Genomic DNA, 15,097 nt, shown 5'->3' with positions numbered 1-15,097 from the left:
ACCAGGACTCTCAGATGAACTGGGCCTTTAAAATGGGAGTTCTGATGATGTCAACCAAAGGGAGAAAAGCAGATTTAAGAAAAAAAAGTCCTCTTCATGCCAAGATTAGTCAGTTTTGAAGACTGCCTGTGGACATCACTTGATGGAAGAAGAAAAATGTGTTACAAGAGTGTTGTTTTAAGCACTGTAGAAGGTGTGTGAATAAATGTATGTACAAAAGTCAGAGCTTTAACTCTTAATATAACAGTGCACGTTTTGAGTTTATTTATAAAACACCTGTCACTACAGAACAATTCAAGTGTTAAATGTCATCTGTCAAGGAACTTCAAGATCACCTACTTATATTCATCCATATCCAGACTTTCCTCAACTTTTCTCATGGATTTTTTTTTTTCTGTTTACAATAACTTTATAATATGAAAATGTATCTTTCTGATTACATTTGTCTTTCTTCTTTTGCTTCGGAGTTAGCATCTCATACTTCTGTACTTCAAGGAAAACAGTATGTCTTTATCATTCGTAGCTCCTGGATTTTAGCCTACAAGAAGGCTGAGGGTAAATAATACCATGCTTCATGATTCTAACTCGTTTCTAGTAATAAGAATTACATGGAAATAATGAATAAACTATAAAGCAAAAAAATACTAAGTGAAAGAATCTTAACAGGACTCATTTGTTTTTCAAATACTCTAATTGCTTTGGAAATGATGCAAGGAATGTGTTTTCTAAGCGTAGAGTGAATTGACTTTCTGACCACTTACCAAAACTGCATTTAGTCCTGGGCAAGGTTAAGTAAGGAATTTTTGTCAGTTTGTCAGTTCAAGGCTTCATGTATGTTCCTTTGTGGAGTAGGTGCCAAAAAGGGAATTATCTTTTCAGAGCTTTGGTTTTCAGTGTCCCTTCTTCAGACCTGTTCCTGTAGCTGGACTGACCTCCTTCAGAGATGTCTTTGGGTTTTGACTTTTTTTACTGGAGAGAGGGAATTAAGTTTTTGGAGCACAGCTGTCTGTTTTGACGGTAACTAGGCCAACCTTTAGAAAATACTGCACCAAGTCAATGAATACTATTTAATAAAAGACTGACTAATCATAAAATGCATGTAACTTTTCAAGGCTGAGCCTGATTTTCTTTTCTTTAATAGGACTTTCTTCCGTCCTTCCACACCTTCCTTGCTGGTAGCTTCTTCCTTCATAAGATCATCTTTGAAAAATATCAGTCCATGTAGTTTGTTATTTGCCTAGTCTTGTTTCAGCTAGGTAGCCTAGCTTAGAGGAAAACCTGAAAAGAAACATAAGCTTGTCCTCAAGTTCGGCATCTTTGCTGGGGGGAAAAAAAACCACCACCACCACCCAAAAACAAACAAACAAACAAACAAACAACAAACCACCCACAAAACCTGCAGGAAATTTCCTTACTCGTTTTTAATTCTGAGTAATGCAGATACAGAAATAGAGCTGTCATATTTGCTGTATGATTAGCAGTAACAAAAGGGCAGCTTGCTTGAAGATGTAATATCAGACGGTGTGTTCTGAGCTTTGCAGCTTCCGCTATTTCAAGGTGTTTAGGGTAAAAGATCAAAACTAGTACTGAAAGGATTTATTAATTTATAAAAAAACAGGGTGGGTGGAAAAGAGGATTTTTTTCAAGACATATGAAATTTTGAGGTATTTCTGTCCATGTTATGTTGTCCAACAGTTTACATTTTTTTTTTCACTGCTTTTCTTTCACAGCCCGGGTCCTGAAGTTACTTTCAGTTATAATATCCTTTACCTAGTCAAATCCTTTTCTTTAATGAGAAATGAAGAAACATACCTTTCAAGGGACATCTGTAATAACAGAAGTAGTTGAAAACTTACTTAAATCTAGTGATTACCTCTCTGAGTTTCCTGCTTGTTGATTTATTTTTTTTAACCATGCAGTTCATGTCTCATATAGTCTACTTAATAGCCAAATGAATCTTCATTTATTACTCCTCCTTCTTTTCACTTGATAGTCAGTTTACGTATAATTGCAGTTCATAACCAAGGACTGACATAGGGATTACACGTAAGAGATTGGACTCCTCTTACTCTTATGTGTAGTTGGGGCAGTGAACCATTTCTATTTTCATTCCTATAATGGAGTCTGTTTACAGTAATGGCTTTTATATTCTTAGTTTATGGGCTAAGCTGAGGGAGCTGCTTCATTTTCAGACATTGGCGGCATTTGAGGTAGACCATACACTGCAGATTTAGTAATAGATGTGTTCCCAGTTCCTTGTAACTACTGCTGTAACAGGGTAGTACCACTCCAAGTCCAGACTGGCACTTTTAAAGAATGGTCTAGTAGATGTCCTAGCTTTTTAATTCATTCGAGTACTCCACTTCGGGGTTTCTAGAAGGACTGTGTAAGACTGTGTTTTTCTGTTATGCACTCAGAATCCTCACAGTGATGGCAGTATTTCTACATGTTTTGGAAATCCATAAAACTATTCCAGTCTGGTAAAACTCTGTGATACCTGTTAAGAGCGTTTTCTTTCCTACTTTGTGCATGTGGCTAATTGAGTTAGCCATTGTTTCTTGGATTACTTGCATTTTGTTATGATGAGCTAGTATAGCATGGCTAGCTCTTGCTGCCTTTTGTGTTCCACTGACAGATTTTCCTCCTAGAGAAGGCTAGAAAAATCAGCTAAAGAAAATTAGTGTTCCCACTGAGAGGGAGCAGAGAGAACTTGACAGTTGTGTTCTCTTTTGTAGGAGTTGGCCAGCCAGTTTCTAAAGTGATCTAGATCCTGTAATCTCCTTTTATCTGATTTAACTTTTTTCCCGTCTCTTTTTTTCATTACTAACTTCTGAACACAGGAAGTTCTCTTGAAATTGGTAGGCTAAATTCAGAGAGACATTTCCAAACTCTCAGAAGCAAGAATGTTATATCCAATGTGCTTGAGTCCCTTGAAAACCTATGCAGTACTTCCAAAATACTCCTGTAGAACAAGTACATCTTTGTGTACCTGTTAAGAGTAAGCTGTTCAGGAAGAGATGGGAAGGGGACAGATCTAAAATTATCACAGGTCATTACATTTTAGAATCTGACAAACACTAACTGAAAGTTCATTTATTTTGTTTCTGGGAAACGAAACTTTTCTTTCCCAGAGTTTGATCGTGTAGCCTTACACACTTGCATCTTAGTTTGTACATCTCCAGATGCCTCTGGCAACTTACATCGACATTCCGTTGGGAAATGGTGACTTAACTGTAGTGTGTCTTACAGTCCATTTTTCAAAGCAGAGATACTGTTCAATAACAGTTGCTAAGTAATAGAATTACTTCTTGAAGTTTTATTAAATTAGGTGGTCAGTCAACACCATATTGTTTTGGTCGTTTTTATCTTTGCGTAACTTTAATTTGATCTTGTTTAGATTTCCTTTACTGTCCTTTTGGGGCTCACAAATTTGAAATGGATTTCAGAGAACTGAGCTATTCTTTTTGTTCAAAACAGATATGTTGAAATTTCTGTTTCGTAAATTGTAGTTGCATTGTGTTACGTCCGTATGCTGCTACACAAGCAAATGAGAACTACCAAAAGAGTATTGAACGCTGGTTAGCAGGAACCTCAACAGGCCGTCTAGTTCAGCATGGGAAAGGATTGACTGCAGAATTTCTGAAATCATAATCTGCTCTTAAAACGAGGGGGGGGAAGAGAACCCTGTAGAGATTCAGCGACCTTTATACTCTGAAACTTTCCCCTAATGCCTAACTTCAAATATCCTTTGTTCATGTTAATGCCATTCATATACTGCCTGTACTGGACGCACAGAACAGATTATTCTCTTGGCAGCCATCTTTAGCCATTCAAAACCAATACCTCTACCTTGAGGTTTCATTTCTTTAGACTAACGAGGTTTTTCAGTCTTCTTAAGTCTTACTTTCTAGGCCGGTCTTGGCTGCTGTTCTGTGGATTTTCACTAGTAGTCCAAGTAAATGTTGACTTAGAATATGGTAGTATGGAATGAAATTACCCTGATCTAGCCTAACGATTTTTCTGATTCTGTAGTATTTTGACTTACTCTTCCAAATTTTATGTAATCGAGCTGTATCCATTTATGGGATTAGTCTTTCTGTAATAGTTTCTAAAGATTCTTTTAGTCTCATTTTTATAGCAAATAAATTGCAGTGATCTAGGAAGCAAAGTCGGGCTTTCTTTTCTTTGCATGAGCTAGGGTGAGTTGTTTTCCATTTCGTATGAGTTTCAACAGAATCGGGTCTGTTAATCTTCTGAATTCTTACTCTGTTGGCTGGTCTGTTTCTGGATTTTTAAGTAATGGACTTGTCTACTGAAGCCAAGAAACAAAAATTCAATTTTCTGACTAGTTAGATCTCTGTGGAAAGGCAGAAAAACCTTAGGAAGGGTTTATCGGCATCTTTCGCTTCATGATCTAGTTTTGTCATTTCTAGCCCTCATCTCCACTTTTATGCACTTATGAAGTTACCCTATATTTCCAAGCACAGACATACTGTATGTTTGTGTAAATGCACGTGATACAGCACTCTTTCAAATTAAACCTCTACATCTCTACATGTCCTACCTGATTTCATTTATAATCTCCTTGATGCATTAGAATATTCAAAATCCAGTGCCATTCTCTCGTGCATGGAAAAGTCTTGATTCAAATAACAAAACAAGTCCCAGCACTTATGATGTCACACACTTTGAAATGAGAAACAAACCAGAAAAAAAAAAAGTATAAGCAAAGCATAACTAAGTATAGCATCTTTATCTATCTATCTTTTTCTATATATGTGTATATTTTATTGTTAGGAAGAATAGTGATGTTGTTGTTACCTTAGAAACCAGAATGCCATGGACAATTGCCAAGTCATGTTAAGTTTGTTTTGAGTATTTGACCTTTTGCTCAAGTTAAAGCAATAGATTGCAGAATAAACTGCAGAAGATGGTAAAATTCAAGGCTTAAATTAGTCTGAAGTTTATGTAAAGATCAGATACTTCAGACTATTTTAGAATAAAGCATTCTGAGAAGTTTAAATAGGAAGATGGTTTTTTTTAAGGCACATAGTATATTGATTTTATTTAAAAGTGTATTGTCTCCCAAATTTTGCTTAGAAGCCAGATATATGTGCGAAAAGTTAAGTTAGTTATAAAACTAAGATTGATAACTAATTTCTTAATGGAAATTTGCTAAGTGTATGTTTTCTCTCATCACCAACAGATAGATAGTCAGTAAGGGCAGCAGCAGCAGCAAGCTAGCTTGATGAATGAGTGTAATTCAGTTTCTTTGTATTGTACAGCTTGAGAAATGCCAGTGGCCTGACAGCAGCAGACCTTGCACATACCCAGGGCTTCCAAGAATGTGCCCAGTTTCTCTTGAACCTCCAGAACTGTCACCTGAATCGTTTCTATAGCAATGGCACCTTAAATGGGGTTCATCAGAATGCAGGTCCCAATCCATTCAGTGGTGGGACAAGTCGAAAGAGATCCTTTGAAGATACAGAGTCTGCTGGAGTAAAGAAGGCTAGAACGGAAGGTGAGACCCTAGAGGTAAAAGGGATGGGGTGATGCTGTTGCTGAGAAAGGAAAATAAACATTTTAAAGCCTTTCAGAGTGGGTGTTGAGTATTATTGACAAACTCACGTACATATCTAAATTACATATTAATACAAGAAGCAGATGAATACAATTATTCCATGCCACAAGGTCCCGATTCTCCCTGTCATCATCTTGGTGTGTTGAAATTTCTATTTCCAGAGAGTGCTAAAGTTACATGATGCCAAGAGTAATATGTGGAAGAGTAGGAGCTGAAACTAGCTTCTACTCCTTCCTCAATTTCTTCTCCTTCAGGAGAGCCGAATAACGTTGCGTTAATTCACAAAGATGCCTGGATGTTCTCATGGTAATTTTCCACTTCGGGATTCATTCACAGTTAAAAAACTGTTTGCTAGATAAGATGGATGAAAGAAATTTAATGCAAAAAGGTTTCTCAAATCGCGAGGGATTATGTCTGTGACATGAAGTTAACATACCTTAAGTTTCCAGGATCATGTTCCAAGGGGAACTGATACCTTACAGGAGGATGTAAGACTAGAATGAACCTTAAGGATTCCTATTCAGCCTTGTGCGTTGAGGATACTGCTGCTTCCTCTGCCAGCAATGATGCGATAGTACAACCTCAAAGGTATTTTTTGGTGGCTATATGAAGAAATCTTTTTTACATCTTGCAAACACCTTGAATAACACAATAGAGAGTATCGTTGGTCATCCCATTAAATTCTTATTAAAAAGAATGCGGCATTCTGCACTCAAACCTCATTTCTTTTTCCTGTGTCTAGCATCAGGAAAGGGACTTTGTAGGTCTTCATTGAAGACACTTTCGTCAGTTCAAGTTTTATACTGTTCTAATGGGTGTGACTTTCATTGAGCTCAAAACAGGCTCAAATAAAATGGGCTCAAACAGTGCTTCATTCCAGATAACAAGAGGGGAATTGAGACCAAAACAATGTTTCTAAATATGACACGGACAACATAAATTACATCAGTATTGACACTCCGTAGTATTTGCTTTAGTACTTGCTATCCAGCCACCATTTCAACTATACCAGGATCAGAGGCCTTAACAGGGTACTCCATAGCCAATCGTAAACGGGGTATGTTACTTCATGTAGTTGGTCTAAACTATAAATAATTTCATGATGGAATAGAGTGCCTATGCAATTAAATGCAAGATCACTTTTCAAGAATGAAGTCCTTAAGTAGCTACATAGAATGAGAAAACTTAGGCAGTATACAGATGCCTGTAACAGCTATGGAAAAGATGCCTTCAATGCATTCACGTTCTGTTACCGGGAGGCGCTGCTTGAAGTCAAAGTTACATATCTTTTGTTTTGAAGAGCTATTCCTTCTGAATGTTCGTAACCAGCAATCTCTTTTAGTTGCAGAAAATGGCTCTAATCTAGTCAATAGGTAGCATTTCCCCACAATCTGTGGGAGTGGCACTGGGCTAGCTATTTTTATTCTATATGTTGTCATGAAATGGCAGTATCTGCATTACCTTTCAGCATAAAACAGTCCAGTGGATAAGTTAGATCAAGCAAACAAATGCACAGTACGTTTAAGTGAACGAGATCTCCTAAGCAATTACAAGGATGTTAGAGAAACAATCAGAGTAGGTAATTTTTGAAATTTTTACCAGTATGACTTCTTCAGACCTTTGCAAACAAAGCCAAAAGCTTTGCTGCGTTTGCTTGAAGGTTTTTATGGTAATTAAGAGAAGCATCCCAGCTGCGGAAGCTGAAGTTTCTAATCTGACGTCTCCTCTCAAAGACATCAGCATCAGTAATATCTGTCGTATCAACCTAAATGTCTATTGGAGTGAGAATGAATCACTGTTCTTGAGACGCTTTGTAAACAACAGAGCTGAGTGATGAGAACTTATGAGTACATCTTTGTGCTTAGCTAGCCTTTTTACAAAAAAAGCCCAATTTTGTGGCAATTTTGCCCTTACCAAAACCACGCTGGTCTGTTGTCCTTTAAGGACTATTTGCACAGGAGATTCCAGATGTTCAGAGAGACTGCAGGTAACCTGTATTTGCAGGGAAGAGTCAGGTTTTGATGGCCATACCCCAAATTAGAACAATTGCTGCTTTGAAAAAAACTACTTCTTGTGACCAGGCACAGTATATGCCCCTTACAAGAACCTGTAAGCAGTTGAGTTGGAAGAAGAGAAATACTTAAGCTGTGCTTCGCCCGTTGGCCTGGAATAGCTAAACTGGGCAGTGAGTGGGGGTTACTTACATGTAGTTTTGTTTATGTGCACACACACGTATCTGCTATCGGGTGCATAGCATTAAAAAAACTTTCCGTCTCAAAATTAAGCAATACTGATACATGATATACTGTGATACAAACTAATTACTTTCTTCAAATGTAATACAAAAAGTAGTTCCAAAGGCTGAAGCTGCACTTAACAAAAGTCAATCAGTGGCCACTTTCAGAATGTACAGCAAATAGTTTTTACTTTTGACTTAGAAACATAAGCTGGATTTTATGTCCATTTTTCTGAAATCAATTCCAGAAATTTCACCCTGCCTCCTGGGCTGGTTGGTGGAGGGTGGTGCACACCAGGCCAGCAGGTCACACGGGTGTGTTCGTGGCAGTCCTAATCCTAGCCCCTCTGGTTCGTGGCCCTCGGCAGGTTGGCTTTTGCACTCTGCTGTACGTGCTGCAGACAGTACTGACTTGCTGTACGCAACCGGTGACTGACTATATCAGTATCACGAGCCTCAGCCCGGCTGCTTTTAGGTGTCTTGGAGAGGTGGGGGTGGAGGTATTGCCAGGTGTACCCTTGAATTGGCCAGCATGAAACTGCACTTACGTATTCCTGTAGGTAACTAGAAAAAATGCCTTGCCTTTCCTGGTTCAGGGTAGTTTGAAGCCCACTGATGCAAGGGCCCTGGTCTCCTTTAAGCCCTGTGTGATCTCCTTGGCCCTGAAACACTTTAGCTATTGCTTAAGGTTCTTTAAGAAAGAGTAATTGACGAAAATTTCTGTTGTGCCCAAGGTTATGAGAGCTGACTTAGAGTCTACTAAAGTAGCCCTTTACAACGTAGTGTTAAGAGTGTGTGCAGTGTATATAGAAAGGTGTGTTAGTGTGAGAGCAGTGCAGGGTCTGCTGGGATAGTACTGGAGCAGCGCCTCGGACGGTGGGTATAAGAGGTAGTGAAGTCAAGCCCATCTTATTAAAGCATTTCCCACAGCAGTCTAACCACTTGCCGGCTTTTCTCGGAAGAGAGATCTGTTTGTTCAGCTCTTGAAGGGATCTCTGGAGCAGTCTGGTATGAACAGGGGGTGGGTTACTGGGAACTGGCACTTGGTGGTGAAAGAGGGAGCAGTCCAGACTGACAGTAAGACATTTGAGGTGGAGACTGCTTTTTAGCTATCGGGCACGCTAGCTGTAAAGCCTAAATATGAGTAACTTAAATTGCTCTTTATTCATTCTATTAGTCCATCAGACTAATAATTGTTTGGTATGTAGGTGCAAAGTCTGATAGGTACACTGGTAATTCTCCGTTTTGAGGGATTAAACTGAATGTGCAAGTACTTAGCCTTTACTTAACCTGCATTTGGAATTTCAAACGTCAGAAGCTTTCAGACGTGAAAAATTTACATTTCTTTGTAAAAAGCTTTTGTTTTAATTATCAAAGTACTCATCTGTTTGTTGGGTGAGTTTTCAAGTGCGCACCAGTGACTAAATGTGACTTTTTTTTATCAGCTTACAGCTTTGATGGCTTAATACCAATGATGAATGGAGGAGTTGAGGACGATGCTGACAATATGCACGTTGATAGAGAGTTTGCTGTTGTATCAGGTGGGAGTGGACAGTTTCCTGTTAACTACAACAACATTCAAATGGTTGAAGACACCAAACAACAGGAGAGTACTTCTGTTGGACCAAAAGAAATTGAGATATACACTGTTTCTGCAATGCAAACTCCTTGTCGTTGCAAGAATCAATATGCATTTTATTTTTAATTTAAGTATAAAACTTAGTCCTTTATTTTTGCACATTGTTGTCTAGAGTCTTGAAAACTATTGTATTGCTGTAACACCCATTATATTGGGAGTTTAGTAGTATCTAAAATTAGCTGTTTCATGCAATATATTGTAATGGTGAAAGAGAAGGTCTATTAGTAGTTTACTATTATTTTGGATAAACGGAAATCCACAATGGCTGGTTCACTTTTAACCTGAGGCTTGGATTACGTTGTGCCTTGCTTTTAGTTGCTATAATTTCAGGTTAAAGGAAATCCAGAAATAAATTATTCGCTTCATATCCATTAAATAGATTTAATTGCTAATAAGAAGACTTGATTGGGAAACATATCCTAGTGCTTATATAGCTTTGAAAATAATGTATGTTACCACTAAGCTATATTCAAAATAGTTCAACAAATACTATGAAGGATGGTCTAGACATATGCCACGTGTCCAGAATTTGTTCAGACACAATGATGTAAGTGCAGGATCCTGCTATGGGGGGGGGTTATGTAAATAAAAGACTGGACATCACAGGTCTTAAACTAGTATTTGGCACTAACGTACCTTGGAAAACAGTTTTTGTGTTTTGTACCGATCTTCATGAAACAGTCAAAATGTTGCTAGTATTAGTGAATATTAATGCTAGTAAGTTTTTTAAGGGCTGCTTAATCAAGATGCTTTTGGTAACCCCAGGATGTGTATAGAGTTTCGATTAAAACTGTCTTGGGTCAGCTTTTTCCATGCACTTTGTAGGTAAAGGCATGGAGTTACTATGATAGTGCATTATTATATTCAGAAATTGATTTCTTACTTTAATTTGTTCTGTCATAAATATGTTTATGCTTTGTACCACAGATCAGATTCACTAAAGGGAATGATAATAGATCTTTTAATATATTAGGAATAAATATATATACATATATATATATAATCAGTACTTAAAAAGTAGACTATGATATATTCCAGTGATAATTACTAAGTGTTCTTATTTATGGGAAAATGATTGTCTTTCATAAATATACTCTATTACTGTAGGTGCTAATTTTTAACAAATAATAACATTCTATAATTATCACTAGAACTATTCATTACCTACTTTTGCATATTAACTAACAGTAGTGCTATTTTTATTAAATTTGATTTGGCAAAGCCAGCATATAAGGATTTATTTTTAAACATTAATATTTTGCACTTTTCAGTTAATAAACACTATATGAAATTCCTTCTGTGCGTTTTCATCACTGAAATACTAGCTTTGATGTCTTGATGGGTTTGGGTTTTTTTTTTTCCACTTTCAATAAGAATTTGTGGTTAGTGAGTTCAGCTGATGCGGTTATTTTAACCCATATAGGGACTAAACAGGAAACTCCAGTTAGTACATCCACCGAGTTACAAGTCGAACACATTTCTTGGCATTATGTATTGCTGTATGTGAAGCATCAGTATCGTAATCCGTGTTTCAAATAATATCCATGTGAAGGACTAACAGAGAACCAAAACTTCAGATTCTTCCTTGTCGAACAGTGGTACTCATTATGTGTCACTTAAACAGGAACCCAGTGTTTTACAAATGTGGGAAGTTACCAACAGGCTTACTGGCTTGAATTGGAAATACGCAGTAAATGCAATCCTGTTTTGCACATTGGGTTATGCAATGGATATGTATACATATCCATGTATACATAAACATATGTGCATATATCCAAGGATAATAACGGAATGTAAAATCTTTAAATGTCACCGTATAGGTCTGTAGTTTCTACGTTTGCCTTGCTCATCTTTACCAATATAGATGTAAATTTTAGACGTCCTTTACCAGTAGGCATTTTTAAGGCAGAATATATCACCCATTTTTTGTGCTAGTACTTTGAGTACCACTGCAAAAACATATGTTTCAGACATACTGATGAAATCTGTTTATGGAAATAAAAACTATTGTACTAATTACTAAATTCAAAGGAGAAATTGCTTTAAAACAGTTGTCGGTGGTTTTTGCATGCACATTTTTAGAATTTCGTTTCTTACTACTAGTCTTTTTTAGTCTTCTGTACACTCTGCTGTTGCTATTGTATGGCATTTTGCATGTGGATTGTACAGATGTTATAAACTTACCATTAAATGCAAACCTGCCTAGTACGTTCTGTAGCAAGCAGCTAGATAACTTGAAGCACTTTCTGAATAAAGGAACTTTGAAACATTTTATATTAGCACCCCAAGGTACCATTTCTTTATTTGACCTATTTCAGTGTATACTGTACTGTGAGAGCACTAAAAAGAACAAAAAAGAGCCACGGATAAATTACAGCTGAAAAATAAAAGACCCAACCCTTCACGCTCTCACAGATACTCAGTTCTTGTATCTACATAATCTTTCATCCCAAGAGGGCGTTACAGTTAAGGTGGGAAGACGCCTTTTATTCCACCTTTCAAAACACTGCCCAGAATGTTGTCTGCCACACTTGGTTCATACAGTTAAATGAAAAAGCTCCTGAGAAATTCACATTGTCTTCGCAAAGATTAATATAGGCATATTCACACATTGAACGTGGATAGATAGCTGCATTTTCAACATAAGAATCCATGCTACGAGCTTAGTGGTCAGCTCTCGTTAACTTTGAACTACCTATATTGTCATAAATAAAGGGTAGATTTATTTTCAAAGCTGTGTATGGAAACCTTTTTTTAAATAAGTGGAGTATAGTGGAGGCGTTTTGATGCATTTCGATTTATTCTTAATTGTTGGTGACAGGTGTATTTCTTAATGCAGATATGAATAGCAGTAGCTCCATACTGAATGCACTGACAAATGGATGTGCCATCAATGGACATTTGGATTTCACCGCCGCACAACAGCTCAGCGGGATGGATGCCAGGCGCGAGGAGTGTTTGTCATTAACACCTAACGGAATAATTCCTGGAATAACTTCTCCCAGTAGGCATCGAATTCATACCAGTAACGGCACCGAGGAACCAGAAAAGGCCATGAATAATTCCACCGATATGTGTGGATCTCTACATCTGAACGGAAGCCCGAGCAGCTGTGTTTCTAACCGGCCCTCGTGGGTGGAAGACCCTGGCGATACTTTGCACTATGGACACTATCACGGGTTTGGGGATACCGCTGAAAGCATCCCCGAACTTAGTAGTGTTGTTGAGCATTCCAATTCTGTCACGGTTGAACAGAGATACGACAATACTGTCCTAGGCACAATGTATTTGTACCACGGTTCCTAGACGAATGACCTTTGTATCAAACGCATACTGAAATTGCTACCAAATGAAACCGGGGGGACAAAATCCTCACATAGCATTAAATTTGAAGATTGCAACTTACTGCTATTTTTACACTTTGTTTATATGAAAAGTAAACCTTTAATTTGACAGCCTTATACAATAGTTGTAGTTTGTTGCATGTATGGGGCTTACTTAGTGATAAAATAGGTGCTGTTATGATGGAATGTTTATTATTTTCATTTTTTTATTATGGAATGTTCTGGGTTTGTATTTTTTTATTTCTAAGCTTGTGAACACTATCTTTCCCTTTTTAGAGCTGTTTCCCCTTTTATTAAAACAACGTTTAACTGAAGTTTGTGAAGAAAATGTTACGTATGTGCATCACCTAGAAGTAAAGATTTTTCTTTTCCATATCTTCTGCTGAAGCTATGGTAGCAATATCAATGCCAGCTATCACTATGCAAGGTTGAAAGTGGCAATCTTCTGGAGCTTCTCTGACTTTATAGTTTGTACCTTTGTTTGGTATAATTAGATGTTCAACTTTAAATTTTTTGAACAAGTCGTTTAAAAACGCAGAGGCAAAATTGGAAGAAGTTACCGTTTCACTTTCTGTAGCGTAGAAGTGCTTTTCGTTGTTGCTGGGCTCTTTGCATTATGGGCTGGGGAAGTGGGCTGCCTTCGTTCGGTCGCAGTTGGCTGTGCCTCAGGTTAGCTCTGAATTTGTGGCGGTTTTCTTTGGCTTCTTCTCCTTTATATGTACGCTTGGTATTTTACCATAGCTCACACACCGGAGGCATGTTGGCACTGTTCCGCTTTGTACGCAGTTTAAAATTGCTGTTACTTGTTAGAGAATTTGCCAAGTCAAAATATTTGAGTTTGACTGTCTTGGATATACATTTATTGTCCTTTTTTTTAACATACGCTTTGGAAATGTAATGTTGTGTACTCTTTGGGCTATGCTCACGGAAAATACATTGTATTTAAAGCTTAATACACAAATCAAAATTCATATAAGTGCACTATATGAGCACTAATAATATAAGTTGCTGCTTTGTGTTACGATAAGTGATGAGTGGGGAAGAATATGGTAAATGAGATAAGCCCTCTGAATTGTGTTGATTTTTTTGTTCTTGTTTTGTTTAAAAAGGGACCTTTACAAATTGGATTTAAAAAAATAAACATGTTACATTGTATCTGAATATCTTGTTTAGACATTATTATTTTATTGGCAATTTGAGCACGTCCTTAATAGTTTTTAAATCGCATTTCTCCATAATCTTTCTCAGTGCAACTGTGGAATTTCTTGATTTTGTCAGTATATGGAAGCAAATGTGAACAGCCCGATAACTTGCCCTTGACTGAATTACAGAAACGCATACTGGATATTCTGTGTGTGAAGGTTCTATCAGCCTTGAACTCCAAAAGTGGGTTAAAAATACTGGTTGTCTGATTTTCATGGAAATTACACTCTCCTCCTAACATTTTTGGGCAAAATGCAACAGACCACAGAGGAGTCAGTGTTTAAATAGACTTTACACTCTCCGTGGTTCACCGTCTACATACAAGATACCCGCGGTGTATCCAAACTGAGAGTCGCACCGATCGGAAAATCGACCGGTCTTTTTGCAAATTCTTGGCCAGACCAGCAAAACTCCTCGGTGCCTTCTGGAGACAAACAAGACCATTAATGAAAGCTGAACCTTACCTGAGAGAAGCTATTTCTGCCACGCGTGGAACCACTTGCTTGCACTCGAACAGCTGCATCCGGGCCCTGTTCTTAGACGATGTAGTTTGGTGATGTAGTGCCCAGAGGCGTGTATGCTGTCGCCATCGTACTAACACGAGATACTAACTTACGTTTGTTGTAGCATTTGGTTTGGGGATTTTTTTAGTATTTGCAGAGTTTGCTGCATATGCTTTCTTGCGCTTCTTCAAATAAAGCAACTGGTAGTTATAATAAGCACTGCCATCTTACGTACACGGCTATAAACTGACTCCTAAAGGATTTTCTCTCGGTAACAAAAGTTTGCATGTGTCTGTTCAGATGGTAAAATTTTAGGTACATAATTCTAGTGTGACTGTGTAAGGCAAGGTTTTTAAAAAAATGTGTACATTTGGTTTTCATTCGCTTGCTTTTCACATCTTTGCACCTAAAAATACCTTGGAAGACACTATTTCAAATTCAAAGAGAGAACTTACCGCTTTATTTTAAAAAGCACTGCTCTGTGTGTGTGTGTGTGTGTGTTCAGCCACACGCTAACAGAGAGACGGATTTCAAGGTCTGTATCTGCTGTCAGGCCCCATGGAAGCTAATTATTAAATTCTAATTAAACGC

General features: G+C 37.6%; 1 protein-coding gene across 3 annotated transcripts in view; it reads left to right on the top strand.

Annotated features, from left to right (window-relative positions):
• Positions 1–13,961, top strand: part of ANKRD10 (ankyrin repeat domain 10) — a 32,117-nt gene extending 18,156 nt beyond the window's left edge. For 2 of the 3 annotated variants that reach the window (XR_657395.2, XR_657394.2), the window contains exons 4-6: positions 5,286–5,521; positions 9,263–9,358; positions 12,296–12,737. Coding sequence is in view for 1 of the 3 variants with exons in the window: in XM_009276063.1 (XP_009274338.1) it covers positions 5,286–5,521; positions 9,263–9,358; positions 12,296–12,762 (799 nt within the window). In the remaining 2 variants the exon portion in view is untranslated. Of the gene's footprint in view, positions 1–5,285; positions 5,522–9,262; positions 9,359–12,295 lie in introns of all 3 variants that reach the window. The other variant, XM_009276063.1, reaches the window with a different exon arrangement.
• Positions 13,962–15,097: the final 1,136 nt, after the last annotated feature.

This window comes from Aptenodytes forsteri, unplaced genomic scaffold (genome assembly GCF_000699145.1).
Source record: "Aptenodytes forsteri isolate BGI_AS27 unplaced genomic scaffold, ASM69914v1 Scaffold96, whole genome shotgun sequence".
Taxonomy (NCBI): Eukaryota; Metazoa; Chordata; class Aves; order Sphenisciformes; family Spheniscidae; genus Aptenodytes; species Aptenodytes forsteri.
Note: the sequence above shows the minus strand (reverse complement) of the source record. Positions and strands in the feature narration are given on the sequence as shown.